The sequence below is a fragment of the Salvelinus namaycush genome, chromosome 3 (genome assembly GCF_016432855.1).
Source record: "Salvelinus namaycush isolate Seneca chromosome 3, SaNama_1.0, whole genome shotgun sequence".
NCBI lineage: Eukaryota > Metazoa > Chordata > Actinopteri > Salmoniformes > Salmonidae > Salvelinus > Salvelinus namaycush.
The window spans coordinates 5387199-5408021 of NC_052309.1; the positions used below are offsets into that span (position 1 = coordinate 5387199).

The 20823-nt window shown below is 44.5% G+C and overlaps 1 protein-coding gene across 12 annotated transcripts in view; it reads right to left on the reverse strand.

Moving 5' to 3' along the window:
* nedd4l (NEDD4 like E3 ubiquitin protein ligase) overlaps positions 1-20823 on the reverse strand; it is a 102762-nt gene that overhangs the window by 11461 nt on the left and 70478 nt on the right. For all 12 annotated transcript variants that reach the window (XM_038989584.1, XM_038989583.1, XM_038989585.1 and 9 more), the window contains 7 exons: positions 16970-17170; positions 15661-15738; positions 9627-9681; positions 6478-6536; positions 4944-5009; positions 1961-2190; positions 137-258 (listed from right to left, as the gene is read on the reverse strand). In XM_038989584.1, the coding sequence (XP_038845512.1) occupies positions 137-258; positions 1961-2190; positions 4944-5009; positions 6478-6536; positions 9627-9681; positions 15661-15738; positions 16970-17170 (811 nt within the window). The remainder of the gene's footprint in view (positions 1-136; positions 259-1960; positions 2191-4943; positions 5010-6477; positions 6537-9626; positions 9682-15660; positions 15739-16969; positions 17171-20823) is intronic.

Genomic DNA, 20823 nt, shown 5'->3' on the forward strand with positions numbered 1-20823 from the left:
GGGGTCAAAACATACAAAACTTATTTACAAAATGGACAATCAAAGATCTATTCTATTGTCTGAGGCCTTGTGATGGTTGGAAAACAATTTTGCATAAATACCAGAGCTTCTGATATACAAGAGCAGCTGATCTTACCGTCCAATAGCTTCCCATGGAACACGGCCATCCCTGCCACTCGACCAATGAACTTGAAGTATGAGAGGTGGTCCTCGTTACACAGCCCAGAGTTAGGGTTGATCTGTAATGTGTAGTTATCTCTGAAGAGACAAGAGACAGAGGTTGGGGTCAGATATGAAATGTGGCACACATGACCAAAATAATTTCCACATGTGGGACTATAAAGTCTTCTAACAGGGCCTGAAACTGACTTCTTCGTCCACCAGCCACTGTGGCAGGTAGAATTAAAATCTACCAGCCCAATTTTTTTTGCCCCCATTATTAAACCAAAAACAACTCTGGATGAACATGCGTTGTGATGTTTCTAAAAAAACACATGTATTAGTCATAAGAAGTGATGTGGTATATTACTCAATTCCCCCCCCCCCCCCAAAAAAAATGTGCGACCCGAGTCTTAACTAAAATATCACAGATGACACAAAAAATGTCAGCTGCCCCTTTAAGGGCGTGAGGTTACCACGGCAACAAGTGGATTCGAGAGCCGCTCGGAGTCGTCAGTGACAGTGTGCATGTGAGATGGAGAATCTGATCAGTAGCCCGTCAGCCGATGTGTCCTTGCTAGCAGTTGAAGCAAACTCAAACATTGAAAAACAACCGAGCTTGTAAACAAAACAATGTAAATAGCCAAGAAACACAAGAACAAAGTCTCACTTCAGTAGACTTGAGTAAATTAGACCAACTTCAACACCTTTGTGCAGCGCTTCTAAAAATGTATCATCTTCAGCTCTTGAATCACAGTGGCTCCCCAGCCAGGCAGGCTAACCTATATTATAGGACTCCTAGCTAGTTCTTTGTGTGACTAGCTACCAGATATGAAACACATCGACATAAACACTTTGAAAACTGCTACTGCAGCATTTATTTAGCTGTAAATGAGCTCATACTTCTAACTCAATTACTATTCGCTAAAGTGAGTGAAATGCTTGCACTGTGGAGCCCTGACCACCCGCCACGTGGCTGGTGTTAATTTAGGAACCTGGTATCTAATCTAACCAATCAAATCAATGATTACATCCCAGAACAGAAGTCAACGATCTGAAGTCACTTCCTAAGGCCAGGATTAAGATTTGTTTGGGAGATGTATGGTCAGAAAAGTAAATGGAGAAAGAAACAGGCATGTGCAAACTTTCCCTTTTGAGTCAAATGTCACTGATTGTAAGGCCGGAAATTGTCTGTATGCTGTTCTTCTGAGGAAAGCATTGACTGTCAGGAAGCCAGAGGGAACGAGAGGAAGAGGGAGCCAATAAAACAGGAAATTGTCTGTCTCTTTTTTCACGACCATCTCTAGAATTTCTCATTCCTGTTTTAGACACTATACAATAGAGCAGTGGTTTCCAACCCGTGGTCCGCGGGGGTACTGCATGTATTTTCTTGTTTACTTTTTTCCCTTCCAAAATGAATAAGTTGGGAGTATTAATGGTATTATAAGCAATTTTACATTACTTTTCACAGTGCTAACTGTAAATAATAATAATAAGCCTTTAATTTGTTACATACTGCAAAAATTGACCAAATTTGACTGTCAATATATATATATATTTTTTTTAAAGATCTGTGTCTCCGCAAAATGGTGGTCCTCAAGAGTTTTGATCAGGATTTTGTGGTCCCTGGAATGGAAAAGGTTTGGGAAGCGCAGCAGTAAAGTGCACTGCAGACCCCAGAACTCGTCTCCTCCTCAGCTGCCATTACCAAACTGCACCGACGAACGAGAAATGTGCACATTTTCATTTGTACTTCTGTAAGTTGCTATAAGTGGTGGACAATGATAGAGACAGTACATACGTGGCTGAGTATTCAAAGAGTCCATAGTAAGGGTTGAACATCTCCTTAGACAACAGGAAGAACCACTCCCTGGCCACACCTCCGTAGTCCAGCCCCTTCTCTGACTCAAACTCGATCCAGAGACGGGCCTTCAGGATATCTGGTCTCTTCAGAGACATGATACGGCGATACGACTCCTCAAAGATGTTGGTCCTGTGCAGCTTCATCTCAAACCTGTTCGGGATGTCCGCCTGGAGACACAATAGATGAAAATACATCATACACACATCCAGTGTTCCTAAAAGGGAATACACACCAAAAAAAATACATGTCTACTCTAAAAAGGTAGTTTGCCAGTTTATTTAAGTTGAGTTTACTTAAGTATTATTTATCTGTACAGGGGATGGTCGTTCATATCACAAACGTTTGGGATAAAAGCCTCGTTCAGTGGTTCTAACCAGGGAACACACAAAGAGAAAGAAGAGGACTCATTTCTCTTTAGATGAATGAACACTGGGATGTGTGAGGTAAGGTAAAGTGTTTTTGCACTGAATGTAAAACAACAAGCCACATTTGACAACTTATTTACAGTGAATTAATTCAGAATTAGGTGGGCCTAATTAATGAACAATTAATTCAGAGTCGCTGAAATGAAGGGTGTTGAAGGATATTTCATATACAGTGCCTTGCAAAAGTATTCAGACCTCTTGGATTTCTTCACATACAATTTTATTGTGTTACAAACGGGATTCAAATTGATTCAATTGTACTTTTTTTTGTCAACAATCTACACAAAATACTCTTAATGTCTAAGTGGAAGATGACTAGAAATGAAATAACCAAAATATAGTCGTTGCATAAGTGCTCATCTCCTTGAGGAAATACACGCTGGAATACACGTTGAAATACACGCTGGAATACACGCTGGAATACACGTTGGAATACACGTTGGAATACACGCTGGAATACACGCTGGAATACACGCTGGAATACACGTTGGAATACACGCTGGAATACACGCTGGAATACACGCTGGAATACACGTTGGAATACACGCTGGAATACACGTTGGAATACACGCTGGAATACACGCTGGAATACACGTTGGAATACACGCTGGAATACACGTTGGAATACACGCTGGAATACACGTTGGAATACACGCTGGAATACACGCTGGAATACACGTTGGAATACACGCTGGAATACACGCTGGAATACACGCTGGAATACACGCTGGAATACACGCTGGAATACACGCTGGAATACACGCTGGAATACACGTTGGAATACACGCTGGAATACACGCTGGAATACACGTTGGAATACACGCTGGAATACACGTTGGAATACACGCTGGAATACACGCTGGAATACACGCTGGAATACACGCTGGAATACACGCTGGAATACACGTTGGAATACACGCTGGAATACACGTTGGAATACACGTTGGAATACACGCTGGAATACACGTTGGAATACACGCTGGAATACACGCTGGAATACACGCTGGAATACACGCTGGAATACACGTTGGAATACACGCTGGAATACACGTTGGAATACACGTTGGAATACACGTTGGAATACACGCTGGAATACACGTTGGAATACACGCTGGAATACACGCTGGAATACACGTTGGAATACACGCTGGAATACACGCTGGAATACACGCTGGAATACACGCTGGAATACACGCTGGAATACACGCTGGAATACACGTTGGAATACACGCTGGAATACACGTTAGAATCACCTTTGGCATCAATAACAGCTGTGAGTCTTTCTGGGTAAGTCTCTAAGAACTTTGAACACCTGGATTGTACAATATTTGCCTATTATTATTTTCAAAAAATCTTCAAGCTCTGTCAAGATGTAGGGGATCATGGCTAAACAGAAATGTTTAAGTCTTTCCCATAGATTTTCAATCCGATTTAAGTCAAAACTGTAACTTGGCCACTGCGGGAACATTCAATGTCTTCTTGGTAAGCAACTTCTTTGGCCTTGTGTTTTAAGTTATTCTCCTGTTGAAAAGGTGAATTCCCTTCCCAGTCTCTGTTGTAAAGCAGACTGAAGCAGGTTTTCCTCCAGGATTTTGCCTGTGCTTAGCTCTATCCCGTTTCTTTCTATCCTGAACAAGTCTTTGCTGATGTCAAGCATACCCATACTATGACGCAGCCACCACCATCCTTGAAAATAAGGAGGCAGTTACTCAGTGACGTCTAGTGTTGGATTTGACCCAAACATTAGGCTTTGCATTTAGGCCAAAAAGTGTATTATTTAGTTGTGTTTTTTTGCCTTGTTGCATAGAAGATGCAAGTTCTGGAATATTTGTATTTTGTATAATTAGTATTCTTCTTTTCATTCTGTCATTTAAGTCATTATTGTGGAGTCACTACAATGTTGTTGATCCATCCTCAGTTGTTTTGTCCCATCACAGACATTGAACTCTAAAGCCGTTTTAAAATAATGGTAACATCCCTGAGCAGGTTCATTCCTGTCCTGCATCTCAGTTCAGAAGGACAACTATCTGTGATGTGTCTGGGTGGTTTAATACATACTCCACAGAATAATTGCCCTTCTTTATGAAGCTTTCGAAAAGCTCCCTGGTCTTTGTAGTTGAAATTCAATACTTGACTGAGGGACCTTACAGATGTTTTATGTAGGAGGTACAGAGAAAGGGTTAGTTATTCAAAATCATGTCAACCTCTATTATTTCACACAGAGTGAGTCCATGTAACTTATTGTGTGATTTGTTAAGCCACATTTTACTCCTGAACTAATTTAGGATTGCCTAAACAAAGGGTCTGAATACTTATGTAACGACATTTAGTTACACTTTTTTTTAAATTCATCTTTAACAGAGTATTTTGAGTAGATTGATGACGACAAATTACAATTATAATCCCACTTTGTAACACAAAATGTTAACAATCCTAGGGGTCTGAATACTTTTGCAAAGCGCTAAAATGTTGAGCAGCAAGGTAACATTTCTTACCGGTTTCTTCAACTTCTTTCTGAAGTAATCGTATTTCTGTTTGAATTCTCTAGAGTATGGCACAGCCTGCAATGGAACAAACAAGTGGCAGTCAGTCAATATAATTGTCTATTCTAGAGAGAGAGAGTGGCTTATCTTGGTCATGAAAGACACTATCTTTGTAATGTGCAATACTGTATTCGGCATCAATGGTTGACAGTATCTTTGCCTTATGTTAAACCACAATACTGTATATGATGGTAACAGTATATTTGGCTAAACCACACATACTCACAGGCCCGGTCTATGCTATAGAGAGAAAGGGTGACTTAACTTGGTTGTAAAAGACAGTATCTTTGCCATGTACAATACTGTATCTGATGGTGACAGCATATAAATTAGGAATTAGAATGGACATGACCCTTCTTATGATGGCATAAAGTTCAGCCATTTTGGTCAGGCAGTTGGTAAACCATGGTTTGCCAGTGCTGTGATAAGATAGTGTAAAATGATGAATTTCAAGAATTTATCTGCACTAAGTTTGTTAGATAATATGCCAATAAGCTAAAATTCCATATAAATAACGCAGTCAATCCACAGCCAGCCATACACTGTCTGAAATCAGTTGATAGGAGACAAGTTGTAAATGCAAGTACTGATATTTTATCATAATAGTACTCACTGCTTTCCAAGAAAACAAAAACTTAAGACATTTATGGTCTGTTAGCATATATTTTAGAGGAAATGTATACAGAAAATGTGTATTAAACCCATATAAACTGTATTCATGATTATATGACAATATTTTAGGTTGACAATAATTATATTACAAAATGTCTGATATATCACATGCCTTACTTTTATTTAACTGCATAAGTAAAATAAGGATTATGCCTCTACTGCCATTCCAATTAGACTGGTTTGAATTTATACCTGACCAATATGGCTGCCATTTTCAGGCCATTCTGGAACGTTGAGGTTTGTGGCATAGCCATCATCATGAAGACCCATTTGTGCATTAGCTAGAATTTCACAACACTAGCTAGCTAGCTAGCTAGAGAGAGTATTCCGCATTGAGTGTGTGAACTGGCGTTGGTAGCATCCCTGCCTTTTGTTTCATTTGGATTGATTTGAGACTGGTTCAGCAAACCGACACTAGCTAGCAAATTTTCGTGCACATTTCGATTTTCATAAATACTGATTCTACCACCACAAAACACCTCAGCTAGAAGGAAAATACGGTAGTGATGATTTGCTCATGAAAGCCCCCTGTTAGCTACAGGTTTATAGTTTTTTGGTAAGATTAACTGACTCGAGGATGAAAGGGGGTTCAGTGGACAATTTCACTGTGGTAACATTGTTCTAATGTTAGTACAGCATATTGTAGCCAAACTTATTTTTTAGATATCCCATAAGTGTTTGCGAGTTAGACAGATCAGTGCAGACGGCCGTCCCGCTATCTGACGTGAGACAATGGACATAGCCCCTCTTGTAATTTAATAGGATCTCCATGGGTGACAATATCTTCGCCTCATAGTAAACCAGAGATACTCACAGGCCCTGTGATAGCAGGACTCTGTAGACGAGGATCCTCCCATTGAGTGGCTTTGGTGTCTGAAGGTGACAAAATAACAAATCAGGAATATGGTTATACTGTATACCGTAATATACCATTAAAATAACGCTGTAGCAGAAAGAAGAAAAAATATTTAAAAAAAGGTTCCATCCTCAATTATTTTGTTTTGTTGTCATTTGTGAATCATCTGTGAAATCCATTCCATCACTCACTCAATGAGTCAGTCAGCCACAACATCGACGGCTGACATCCTGCTTGTTAAATTGAGCACTCTGAAGCTTTGAATAATGAATGCAGGTAACCTGACACATACAGATTCAGAGGTATTGATCTATGAGGACAACATACAGACAGACAGAGACAGTTACACAGAGACTCTACAGCGACACCCAGGGTTTTTCTGTATCAAAAGGGGGTTTATGTGGTGGCCGTGGCAGGAGGGCGTGACAATGGGAAGACTGTAGAGGCCCCCATCTTGGCGGTGTAGAGACATTTTTAACTCTTCTACACATCTTGCCAAGGAGCTGAGAGAATATCGCACTTTTTAAGCCAATGTCCTGCTCTTCTACACATCTTGCCATGGCGAATGCTGTGTTCTTTTTCTCAAACATAACAAAATCAATAGTGCTAAATTAATTGTTTTGGGAATTTTTTGATTCTCCCTCACTTTAATTTTGGTCATTGTTAGTTCCCAAAGATGATATTTAAAAAAAAATATATATATAGGTCCATTATCTTCTCTACCTACGTTACATCTGGTTTTAGACATTCAAGTTTACACTGAAAATGTTTTTCCATCCCAAAAACTAATACATTTGTATCTATCTATCTATCTATATATAGTATACAAAACATTAAGAACATGCTCTTTCCATGCCCCGACAAATTGAGGCTGGTCTGAGGGCATAAGGGTGGGTGGGGGGGTGCAACGCAATATCAGGAAGGTGTTCCTAATGTTTGGTATAGTCAGTGTAAGGAACGTTTTCAGACCCCTGGACTACACATTTTGTTACGTTACCGCCTTATTCTAAAATGGATTACATTTATTTTTCCCCCCTCATCAATCTACACACAATACCCCATAATGACAAATTTAGCAAATTTATAAAAAACTGAAATATCACATTTACATAAGTATTCAGACCCTTTACTCAGTACTTTGTTTAAGCACCTTTGGCAGCAATTACAGCCTCGAGTCTTCTTGGGTGTGACGCTACAAGCTTGGCACACCTGTATTTGGGGAGTTTCTCCCATTCTTCTCTGCAGATCCTCTCAAGCTCTGTCAGGTTGAATGGGAAGCGTCGCTGCACAGCTATTTTTTTCAGGTCTCTCCAGAGATGTTCGATTGGGTTCAAGTCCGCGCTCTGGCTGGGCCACTCAAGGATATTCAGAGACTTGTCCTGAAGCCACTCCTGTGTTGTCTTGGCTGTGTGCTTAGGTTCGTTGTTCTGTTGGAAGGTGAACGTTCGCCCCCAGTTTGAAGTCCTGAGCGCTCTGGAGCAGGTTTTCATCAAGGATCCTTCTGTATTCTTCTCCGTTCATCTTTGCCTCGATCCTGACTAGTCTCCCAGTCGCTGCCTCTGAAAAACATTCCCACAGCATGATGCTGTCCTCATCATGCTTCACCGTAGGGATGGTGCCTGGTTTCCTCCAGACCTGATGCTTGGCATTCAGGCCAAATGGTTCAATCTTAGTTTCATCAAGCCAGAGAATCTTCTTTCTCATGGTCTGAAAGTCCTTTAGGTGCCTTTAGGCAAACTCCAAGTGGGCTGTCATGTGCCTTTTACTGAGGAGTGGCCTCCGTTTGGCCACTCTACCATAAAGGCCTGATTGGTGGAGTGCTGCACAGATGGTTGTCCTTCTGGAAGGTTCTCCCATCTCCACAGAGGAACTCTGTCAGAGTGACCCTCTCGTTCTTGGTCACCTGACCAAGGCCCTTCTCCCCCGATTGCTCAGTTTGGCGCGGGCGGCCAGCTCTAGGAAGAGTCTTGGTGATTCCAAACTTCTTCCATTTAAGAATGATGGAGGCCACTGTGTTCTTGGGGATCTTCAATGGTGCAGACATTTTTTGGGTACCATTCTCCACGTCTGTGCCTCGACACAATCCTGTCTCGGAGCTCTACGGACAATTCCTTCGACCTCATGGCTTGGTTTTTCTCTGACATGCACTGTCAAATGTGGAACCTTATATAGAGAGGTGTGTGTCTTTCCAAATCATGTCCAATCAATTGAATTTACCACAGGTGGACACCAATCAAGTTGTAGAAACATTAAGGATGATCAATGGAAACAGGAAGCACCTGAGCTCAATTTCGAGTCTCATATCAAAGGGTCTGAATACTTATGTAAATATTGTATTTCTGTTCTGTATTTTTAATAACTGTGAAAACATTTAGAAAAAACAGTTTTTGTTTGGGTGCAGATTGATGAGGACAAAAATTTATTTAAAATCGATTTTTGAGTAAGGCTGCAAACGTAACAAAATGTGGAGAAAGTCAAGGGGTCTGAATACTTTACAAATGCACTGGATATACGCACCGCCCAGTTTATTAGGTACACCTAGTAGGTACATCGAGTACCGGGTCGGACCCCCCTTTGCCTCCAGAACAGCCTGAATTCTTAGGGGCATTCCAAAAGATGTCGGAAACGTTTTGCCAACAGGACTGCCGCTGACTGGATGTGTTTTGTTTGTCGCATCATTCTCAGTAAACCCTAAACACTGCCATCCGTTTCTGTGAAACTGGATCCCTCATGCCTGGCACCGATGATCACACCGTGCTCAAAGTCTCTTAGGTAAAACATTTTTCCCATTCTCACATTCAATCGAACAGTAACTGAACGCCTTGATGCCTATCTGCCGGCCACGTGACTCACTGTCTGTAGGAGCGATTCATTTTTGTGAACGGGATTGTGTATGTAATAAGTTAGGACTTAGGCAACTCGAGAGAAAAAACACATAGGGATGTTAGTAGAGCGAGAGAGAAAGACTGAGGGAGAAAGAAAGAGAAAGAAAGAGAGAGAAACACTGTCTGACCGTTTGAGGAAGAGATGGTCTTCAAGTATCCAAGAGAAAGAGATCAAAACAGTCAATACGTTAACAGGTAAAGAGGGAGAGCGCTGGAACTTACTGTGGTCAATGTAGAAGGTCCTGCCGTCTGCATGCACCCGTTCCTCCCAGCCAGGCTAGAGAGGAGAGAGCACAGTGAGGAACTGACTCAGACAGATGGGGGATGACAGACAGTAGGGAAGGAGTGACACCAGTTACACCTGGTAATACCAGCATATCCATCCAGACCAGTACACCATTGATACAGTGACCATCCAGACCAGTACAGTACACCACCATCGACACAGTGACCACAGTGACAGTGACGCAGCGAGCCACAAACACACTGACTGTCAGTGGGACTGTGGGACAGAGAGAGAGAGCAGGCCAGGGGAGAGATTAGATTAGTCCACTAGCTTCAGTCTGACCCTGTCCCAGTCGGGTAGAGAGACGGCTGTGTATCAGGAGGAAGACCACCATACCTTTACCTTTGCTTCATATGGTGAAGACTGGGAAAATAAAAAGGGAGGTCACTCACATCATGCAGCACACCGGAATAGAATAGAGTGGACCACCACCCTCCTCAGGACCACTACCCTCCTCACCACCTTCCACAGGACCACCTTCCATCAGCCCTCCATGGAGACTACTGCCCTCCCTGGAGACTACTGCCCTCCATGGAGACCACTGCCCTCCATGGAGACCACTGCCCTCCCCACCGCCCTCCACGGGGACTATTACCATCTTCACTGCCCTCCCTGGAGACTACTGCCCTCCATGGAGACTACTGCCATCTTCACTACCCTCCATGGAGACTACTGCCCTCCCTGGAGACTACTGCCATCTTCACTACCCTCCCTGGAGACTACTGCCATCTTCATTACCCTCCCTGGAGACTACTGCCATCTTCACTACCCTCCATGGAGACTACTGCCCTCCCTGGAGACTACTGCCATCTTCACTACCCTCCCTGGAGACTACTGCCCTCTTCACTACCCTCCCTGGAGACTACTGCCCTCTTCACTACCCTCCCTGGAGACTACTGCCCTCCCTGGAGACTACTGCCCTCCCTGGAGACTACTACCATCTTCACTACCCTCCCTGGAGACTACTGCCCTCTTCACTACCCTCCCTGGAGACTACTGCCCTCCATGGAGACTACTGCCATCTTCACTACCCTCCCTGGAGACTACTGCCCTCTTCATTACCCTCCCTGGATGCTACTGCCCTCCATGGAGACTACTGCCCTCTTCACTACCCTCCCTGGAGACTACTGCCCTCCCTGGAGACTACTGCCATCTTCACTACCCTCCCTGGAGACTACTGCCCTCTTCACTACCCTCCCTGGAGACTACTGCCCTCTTCACTACCCTCCCTGGAGACTACTGCCCTCCATGGAGACTACTGCCATCTTCACTACCCTCCATGGAGACTACTGCCATCTTCACTACCCTCCATGGAGACTACTGCCCTCCCTGGAGACTACTGCCATCTTCACTACCCTCCCTGGAGACTACTGCCATCTTCATTACCCTCCCTGGATGCTACTGCCCTCCATGGAGACTACTGCCCTCTTCACTACCCTCCCTGGAGACTACTGCCCTCCATGGAGACTACTGCCATCTTCACTACCCTCCCTGGAGACTACTGCCCTCTTCATTACCCTCCCTGGATGCTACTGCCCTCCATGGAGACTACTGCCCTCCCTGGAGACTACTGCCATCTTCACTACCCTCCCTGGAGACTACTGCCCTCTTCACTACCCTCCCTGGAGACTACTGCCCTCTTCACTACCCTCCCTGGAGACTACTGCCCTCTTCACTACCCTCCCTGGAGACTACTGCCCTCTTCACTACCCTCCATGGAGACTACTGCCCTCTCCACTACCCTCCCTGGAGACTACTGCCCTCCCTGGAGACTACTACCATCTTCACTACCCTCCCTGGAGACTACTGCCCTCTTCACTACCCTCCCTGGAGACTACTGCCCTCTTCACTACCCTCCCTGGAGACTACTGCCCTCTTCACTACCCTCCCTGGAGACTACTGCCCTCTTCACTACCCTCCCTGGAGACTACTGCCCTCTTCACTACCCTCCCTGGAGACTACTGCCCTCCCTGGAGACTACTACCATCTTCACTACCCTCCCTGGAGACTACTGCCCTCTTCACTACCCTCCCTGGAGACTACTGCCCTCCATGGAGACTACTGCCATCTTCACTACCCTCCCTGGAGACTACTGCCCTCCCTGGAGACTACTACCATCTTCACTACCCTCCCTGGATACTACTGCCCTCTTCACTACCCTCCATGGAGACTACTGCCATCTTCACTACCCTCCATGGAGACTACTGCCCTCTTCATTACCCTCCCTGGAGACTACTGCCCTCCATGGAGACTACTGCCCTCCCTGGAGACTACTGCCCTCCCTGGAGACTACTGCCCTCCCTGGAGACTACTACCATCTTCACTACCCTCCCTGGAGACTACTGCCATCTTCACTACCCTCCATGGAGACTACTGCCATCTTCACTACCCTCCATGGAGACTACTGCCCTCTTCATTACCCTCCCTGGATGCTACTGCCCTCCATGGAGACTACTGCCCTCCCTGGAGACTACTGCCCTCCCTGGAGACTACTGCCCTCCCTGGAGACTACCGCCCTCCACGGGGACTATTACCCTATTCACTGCCCTCCCTGGAGACTACTGCCCTCTCCACTGCCCTCCCTGGAGACTACTGCCCTCTCTACTGCCCTCCCTGGAGACTACTGCCCTCTCCACTGCCCTCCCTGGAGACTACTGCCCTCTCCACTGCCCTCCCTGGAGACTACTGCCCTCTCCACTACCCTCCCTGTAGACTACTGCCCTCCATGGAGACTACTGCCCTCTCCACTACCCTCCCTGTAGACTACTGCCCTCCCTGGAGACTACTGCCCTCTTCACTACCCTCCATGGAGACTACTGCCCTCTCCACTACCCTCCCTGGGAAACACTACTGCCCTCTCTGGGAAACACTACTGCCCTCTCTGGGAAACACTACTGCCCTCTCTGGGAAACACTACTGCCCTCTCTGGGAAACACTACTGCCCTCCCTGGGAAACACTACTGCCCTCCCTGGGAAACACTACTGCCCTCCCTGGGAAACACTACTGCCCTCCCTGGGAAACACTACTGCCCTCCCTGGGAAACACTACTGCCCTCCCTGGGAAACACTACTGCCCTCCCTGGGAAACACTACTGCCCTCCCTGGGAAACACTACTGCCCTCCCTGGGAAACACTACTGCCCTCCCTGGGAAACACTACTGCCCTCCCTGGGAAACACTACTGCCCTCCCTGGGAAACACTACTGCCCTCCCTGGGAAACACTACTAACCTCCCTGGGGACCACTAACCTCCCTGGGGACCACTAACCTCCCTGGGGACCACTAACCTCCCTGGGGACCACTACCCCAGACACTGAACATTGTGCAGACTGGGGGGGGCTGAGTGTGGGCTGGGAGACTCTGATGGAGAATGAGAAGGGGGTGATGGGGGGAAACGAGCATAGAGAGAGGAGGGGGGAGCGATGAGACAACACTGTCATCCAACCATCATGCCAGTTATGAGAGAGAGAGATAGAGAGTGCAGTTTGCAGCACAGGGCATAGGGCAGGCAGTCACAGTAAGACAAGGCAGGCAGAGGGAGGCTGCGCTGTACGGTGGCATTCAGCACCAACCTCCTCTGGTAGGTTTGGTAGGGTCTGCCAGTAAGACGGGCGTGGCACATAAGACGTCCCCCCCACGCCATGGAGAGAACAGAGAGAAAACAAACACACCACTAGCGCCAGGAAGCCTCATTTCATTTAGAAGAATAAGGGGTACAGCTACATGTCAAGTGTGTGCATTCTCCTCGAAGTGAGGGTTTGTGAAATTGTGAGAATTGCTTCTACGTACGGATGTAACGATTCGCCGATAAGCATCGGTCAGTGGTACCCCAAACAGATCCAAATGTAGCATGCACCGGTCAGTGGTACCCCAAACAGATCCAAATGTAGCATGCACCGGTCAGTGGTACCACAAAAAGATCCAAATGTAGCAAGCATCGGTCAGTGGTACCACAAACAGATCCAAATGTAGCAAGCACCAGTCAGGAAATAGATTCAAACGTTACGAATTTGCCGCTTATTTTATTTTTTGTTGTTGCTCAAATTACTTTCTTTCAACCTTCAGAAAATACCTAATATTTTGTGACAACTGCGTCTTCTCCATCACTGTCAAACTAAGCATGCAATTACGTTGACAATCATTGATCTACAAGCCATTTTGCCGAACAACCCCAGTAATATCAGTAGCCTGGTCAAACAGCTCGTTGAGTGCAGATTCGCGTGCTGATCTACGAGAGGTAGAGGCCTATTTCTGATCTTGCACATCAGCTCGTCACCTTCAGCATTCAAATGTTTCTATGACGACTTGCGCGGAATTAGGCTTTTTACCTTTGTTTAACTAGGCAAGTCAGTTCAGCACAAATTCTTATTTTCAATGACAGCCTAGGAACAGTGTGTTATAACTGCCTTGTTCAGGGGCAGAACGACAGATTTGTACCTTGTCGATCTTGCAACCTTTCGGTCTACCGCTCTAACCACTAGGCTACCTGCTGCCTGGTTGAGTGACAACCAATGTCATTTGCTAGGTTATTATTTTATCAAATGCGCTGTTGAAAATGGTGTTTTCCCAGGATAAAAGTAGCCTTAAAAGTTAAAGCTATCTGCCTATACATGCTGATCTGGGCTTACATTAGATTATGTTTCGCTTGTTCAGGTTCGCTATCAGCAATAGTTTTGGTAGTTTTGCTTGAAACAATCAGTATATATATGGTCATTTTTAGATATATAGGGTAAAGATGGTAAAAACATATATAAATATTGATACATCACTAGTGCTAACACTTTTAATATACAAAAATGGGGACAAACAGAAAACATTTCTCCCCTAGCTGATAGTGGTATGGTAGATGCCCAGTTTCCCTTACGGCTTACATACACCATAAACATATAGATCATTAACACACACAGATCCAGCTCAGAGGCCCAGCTCAGAGAGGCCCAGCTCAGAGAGGCCCAGCTCAGAGAGGCCCAGCTCATGAGCTTCATCAGCAGCAGATTTTAATTTAGAATGGAAAATGAATGTGATTATGCAACAAATGTTCGTATTGCGTCGAACCGAATCGCATTGATTCGTTCCTCTAATCAAACCGAACTGTTTCAAACTAAAACGTATGGTTCCTATATCTTATCAGAGCCCATGTATCTAGATACGTATTGAATCGTCTTGAAAGGGAAAGATGCACATCCCTACTTATACCCAGTGTCTTTAGAGCTACAGAGTTCCTAGGTAGTAGAGGCTAGTGATCGATTCACATTTGGAATTCAGCAATACTCTACTCTCGTTTCACACTGTGCCCGCCCGGCTTGCTTCATTCCCACACTCCAAAAAACAAAAGGTAATGTGTGCTTCCACTCCAAAGCTTTGCCAGGCCAGTCCATGACTTAAGCAGTTCTACAATAACAACCTCAAAAGGAGGACCAGGCAAAATGTCAGCATGTATTAACTAGGTCTGGGACGATACCAGCTTCGCAATACTTTTCCCATGGCAACAATGAAAACACGAAGCTGATCGACACTCTTTGGTCCTTTTAAAAACCGGCTGTATGTAAAATATGATGTGCTACAGCTTGGAAAATAAAGAAATGTGACTCTGGATGACAACATTATGTTGGTTTGTTTCCAACATTAGGGCTGTTTATCTAAATAAATTATATTCGCTTTGTGTTTTGTTTCCTTGCCACGATACTAAACGAGTATGGTGATACTGGTATCGTCTCGGCCCTAGATATAATCTCAGAACGGAAAATTATTCCGAGCAACAACAATTAATGCTGCATATTTTGTACATTGATGATTTCGCCCCATTCTGTAAAGGGGATATGTGATTGTTTAATGTTGAAAAAAAATGTGCATTAAGATAATCCAGAGGAAATGTGAGCTGGAGAGTACTTGGTCTTTCAGGAGATAAAGATTATGAAGGGTTTATAAAGGGGTTATGAAGGGTTCAAAAGAGGTTATAAACTGTACTTACAGGAAGAGGCCCCAGGTCACCAGGCTCCAGAGAGGCCTTTGTTCTCATGTGGACTGGATACTTCAACCTCGGGTCCTCCTGATGGGGAAATAGAGGAAGGAGAGAGAGAGAGAGAGAGGAAGGAGAGAGAGAGAGAGAGAGACAACGTTCAAATCTAAATAATCCAATGTGCTGTCAATTTGACACAGGAGGGGCCAATCATTTAATTTCAGATAGATAACTATACACACAATCTTTATTAACCACACAAAAATAAAATGTCCCCACTTCGCTTGGGAAAAAACACATTCAATACAATCTCTCCTACTACACTCGAATTGATTACATTTCTTAAGGAGGTCCAACTACTGTATAGTGGGCCTGACGAAATGAGATTGAGTGAAATTTTTTGATACTACCTTTGTACACCAGAGGTCGGCATCGCGCCCTCTAGTCTATACTGTAGACTAGAGCTGTTAGCTGTTGGCTCAGAAACTGTTTTTAGACAAATGGGTCTGCGCAGAAAGCTTTTTTTTTTTTGGCTGTTCGTCAACTTGGCAGAACATCACCAATTTGCATTGATCAACAATCTGTAAATATGACAGATATATCCAGCTAATGTTCTATAGTCCCTGGGCAGGTCAATACTTTAAAAAAAAGTACTAACAGTCAAAAGAACATAAAACAAAATGGTTAGCATTATTACCAGACAGCAGCAGATAACAGGGCCAAGGGGAAGGGGCAGGGCCAAGGGCAAGGGGCAGGGCCAAGGGCAAGGGGCAGGGCCAAGGGGCAGGGCCAAGGGCAAGGGGCAGGGCCAAGGGCCAAGGGGCAGGGCCAAGGGCCAAGGGCCAGGGACAAGGGACAGGGCCAAGGGGCAGGGCCAAGGGGCAGGGCCAAGGGGCAGGGACAGGGCCAAGGGGCAGGGCCAAGGGGAAGGGCCAAGGGGAAGGGCCAAGGGGAAGGGGCAGGGCCAAGGGGCAGGGCCAAGGGGAAGGGGCAGGGCCAAGGGGCAGGGCCAAGGGCAAGGGACAGGGCCAAGGAGAAGGGGCAAGGGACAGGGCCAAGGAGAAGGGCCAAGGGGCAGGGCCAAGGGGAAGGGGCAGGGCCAAGGGGAAGGGGCAGGGCCAAGGAGAAGGGCCAAGAGGAAGGGCCAAGGGGAAGGGGTAGGGCCAAGGGACAGGGCCAAGGGACAGGGCCAAGGAGAAGGGCCATGGGGCAGGGAGTGTATGAGGACTGGCTGATACTGTACAATAGCAGTAGAACTAGTAGCTGCAAGACGATGATGAAAACGAAGAAGAGGGAAGAAGAAGTAGCAGTATCATCTCACCCATGTGGTGAGCCTGCTGTTGTGGTCAATGAAGAAGGGTCTTCCGTTGGGTGCTATCCTCATCTCCCACCCCGGGGGCAGGAAGCTCTGCTGGGACTGATGTCCTGATTTGGGGGAGCTGTAGGGGGAGGGCTGGGGGGACTGGGGGTTGGAGAGGGTGTCCTTCACCGCCCGACGCACAGCTATGTTGTTGGCCGCCCCCTAGGGTAGAACAGAACCCAACGGAACAGATTAGAATGTGAAGTAAGGACTCATATAGACGTGGATGTCTTTAGCTCCTGTGTGTCACACACTAAGGAAATTCATAGCAAGCAGCAACAATTTGTTGCACGGAAAAAAGTTCTGATTTCTACAGTCTTAACTTGCTAATCACTTTTAAAAGCAAATATGTTCAACTTAAATTAGGCCAGTACCTACACACCCCTTAAAAAAGATGATCTTTCTGCTCCTTGATGATATCTGACTTTTAATACAAGAGAAAAGGTTGTCTTAATTATTCTGTTATCTCCTATGAAAAAAGTAAAATGACCACTTTGACAAGTTGAGGTCTTCACCTCAATCTACTCTCTGCGTCAGTCTGAGAAAAACACTTCCCCAGTCCCTCGTCCAATCTTTAATTAACTCTCCTTCCAGTTTACCTCTCCAGACAGCTCCTCACCACTGAGATGAGGCCGCCATGAAAACAACTTCATTTTGATTTTGTACATGCATTGTATTACAGTGCCAACCATAAGAGACAACAACTTGGTTCACGTGGTTTCTAAGCTAATGCAGCATCATAATTACATATGACCTGAGGCCCGTTAGTGTAATTAACTGTGGGCTTTAATTGCTGTAATAAACAAACAAGTCTAGAGGGAGATTACCACCTGACCCCTCCCGCCTGTTCATGTTCCTTTAGCTTGAGGTCTTATAATACAATTAATGACATCTGATAATGAACAGTATTTAAAATCCCTTAAGAGTCTATCGACGCACCCATGCGTCAATCTAAATAAGTAAATCCCCATCAAAATCCAGCAGTTTAAGCTAGAGAGATGTTTTCTTTAGCATGGGCTGTGTCTTAAAATCCACCGCTGATATCGCCGCCTCCCGCATCTGCAGTGAAAGGTGGCAAAGCTAGAACGGTGTTTGTCATACCATGAGACATCTGGAAAAATCAGTCTTCTACAAACTTTTTCTGTGAAAAGACGAGACTCTCATGAACACCGTTTTGCTCTATGACCCCCACAAGCATCAAGGAACTAGTCTGAAGTCGGTACAGCCTCGTCTGCCAACTTCTCTCTGTAGCGTCCAAACAGTTTGAGCTACACACTAATATGACCCCTATGTGGAAAGTTGAGTCTCTCACGAACGCGTACATTTCGGTTGTTTTGCTCTAGAATGCCCAAAAGTCTCAGGTCACCAGGTACCTCTTAAGGTCACCAGTACCTGTATAAAAAAAAATGAATGGAAGTATATATGGAGATAGTTTAGTGACAAAAAAAGGGGTTAAATACATGTAAAAAAAAATATTTATACAGTGCATTCGGAAAGTACTCAGACCCCTTGACATTTTCCAAATTCTGTTACATGACAGCCTTATTCTACAATTGATAGTTTTTTCCCCTTATCAATCTACACAAAATGACAAAGCAAAAACGTTCATATTTTATTTTTTGCTATTTTATTAAAAATAAAAACCTGAAATACAACATTTACATAAGTATTCAGACCCTTTACTCAGTACTTTGACGCACCTTTGGCAGCGATTACAGCCTAGAGTCTTCTTGGGTATGACGCTACAAGCTTGGTACACCTGTATTTGGGTAGGTTTTCCAATTGTTTTCTGCAGATCCTCTCAAGCTCTGTCAGGTTGGACGGGGAGCGTTGCTGCACAACTATTTTCAGGTCTCTCCAGAGATGTTCGATCGGGTTCAAGTCCGGGCCACTCCAGAACATTCAAAGACCTGTCCCGAAGCGACTCCTTCGTTGTCTGGGCTGTGTGCTTAGGGTCGTTGTCCTGTTGGAAGGTGAACTTTCTCCCCAGTCTGAGGTCCTGAGTGCTCTGGAGCAGGTTTTCATCAAGGATCTCTCTGTACTTTGCCCTGTTCATCTTTTCCTCGATCCCGACTAGTCTCCCAGTGGAAACATCCTCACAGCATGATGCTGCCACCACCATGCTTCAACGTAGGGATGGTGCCAGATTTCCTCCAGATGTGATACTTGGCATTCAGGACAAAGAGTTCGATCTTGGTTTCATCAGACCAGAGAATGTTGTTTCTCATGGTCTAAGAGTCTTTAGGTGCCTTTTGGCCAACATCAAGTGGGCTGTCATGTCTATTTTACTGAGGAGTGGCTTTCGTCTGGCCACTCTAGCATAAAGGCCTGATTGGTGGAGTGCTGCAGAGAAGATTGTCCTTCTTGAAGGTTCTCCCATCTCCACAGAGGAACTATAGCTCTGTCAGAGTGACCATTGGGTCTTTGGTCCTTAAATTAAACTCGTATACTTTTTTATTCATCACATTTTCTTTAACCAATTTTGGTCTTTAATGTAGGGCCAACAGACAAGTTCCTTACTTTTCCCCCTTCCATTTTTGTGGTAATGCTGCAATTATTTGGTTGTATTTTTGGGTCGAGCAGACATAACTCCACCAGTCCTATTTATGATATCATTTACAAAGATTATACTTTTTTTTTTTTTGAAAAAAATAATAATTGTTTAATCAATTAGTATATTTGAGTTTAACCAGAATATTTGTTGTATTATTTGTCCTCTCTTTTCTGTTGGATTAAACTGAAATTGCAACCAACTTTCTATGGCTTGTTTTAAAAATAGCAACCTTTGAGACAATTTCATTTTCAAATAACCAAAAGTGAGAGGTCGTAATCTGAATAAAGGGAAAACTGCCATTCTTGAACACGGTGTGAGACATTCTTTCTTATCTGTTAGTGAACCAGGTTGGATTTAAGTACAACTTTTGTATGACTGATGTCTTTGGTGAGAGGTCTAATGATTTAATATGTAATCATTTCTTCCCTCCGAATTCATTTTCATTATATAAACAGGCCCGTTCATTTTGTCTGCCGTTCCAAAGTAAACTGAATATTTTTTGCTCATATCATTTAAAAAACAAGTTGCTAGGTGTAGGCAAGGCCTTAAGCAAATGGTTAAACTGGGAAATGACTAAAGAGTTACAATTGAAGTTGGAAGTGTACATTTAAACTCAATATTTCACAATTTAGGTCTTAGGTCAGTTAGGATCACCACTTTATTTTAAGAATGTGACATGTCAGAATAATAGTAGAGAGAACGATTTATTTCAGCTTTTATTTCTTTCATCACATTCCCAGTGGGTCAGAAGTTTACATACACTCAATTAGTATTTGGTCGCATTGCCTTTAAATTGTTTAACTTGGGTCAAATGTTTCGGGTAGCCTTCCACAAGCTTCACACAATAAGTTGGGTGAACTTTGGCCCATTCCTCCTGACAGAGCTGGTGTAACTTTACTTTGGAAGTATGCTTGGGGTCATTGTCCATTTGGAAGACCCATTTGCGACCAAGCTTTAACTTCCTGACTGATGTCTTGAGATGTTGCTTCAATATATCCACATAATTTTCCTACCTCATGATGCCATCTATTTTGTGAAGTGCACCAGTCACTCCTGCAGCAAAGCACACACACAAAATGATGCTGCCACCCCCGTGCTTCATGGTTGGGATGGTGTTCTTTGGCTTGCAAGCATTCCCCTTTTTCCTCCAAACATAACAATTGTCATTATGGCCAAACAGTTCTATTTTTGTTTCATCAGACCAGTGGACATTTTTACAAAAAGTACAATCTTTGTCCCCATGTGCAGTTGCAAACCGTAG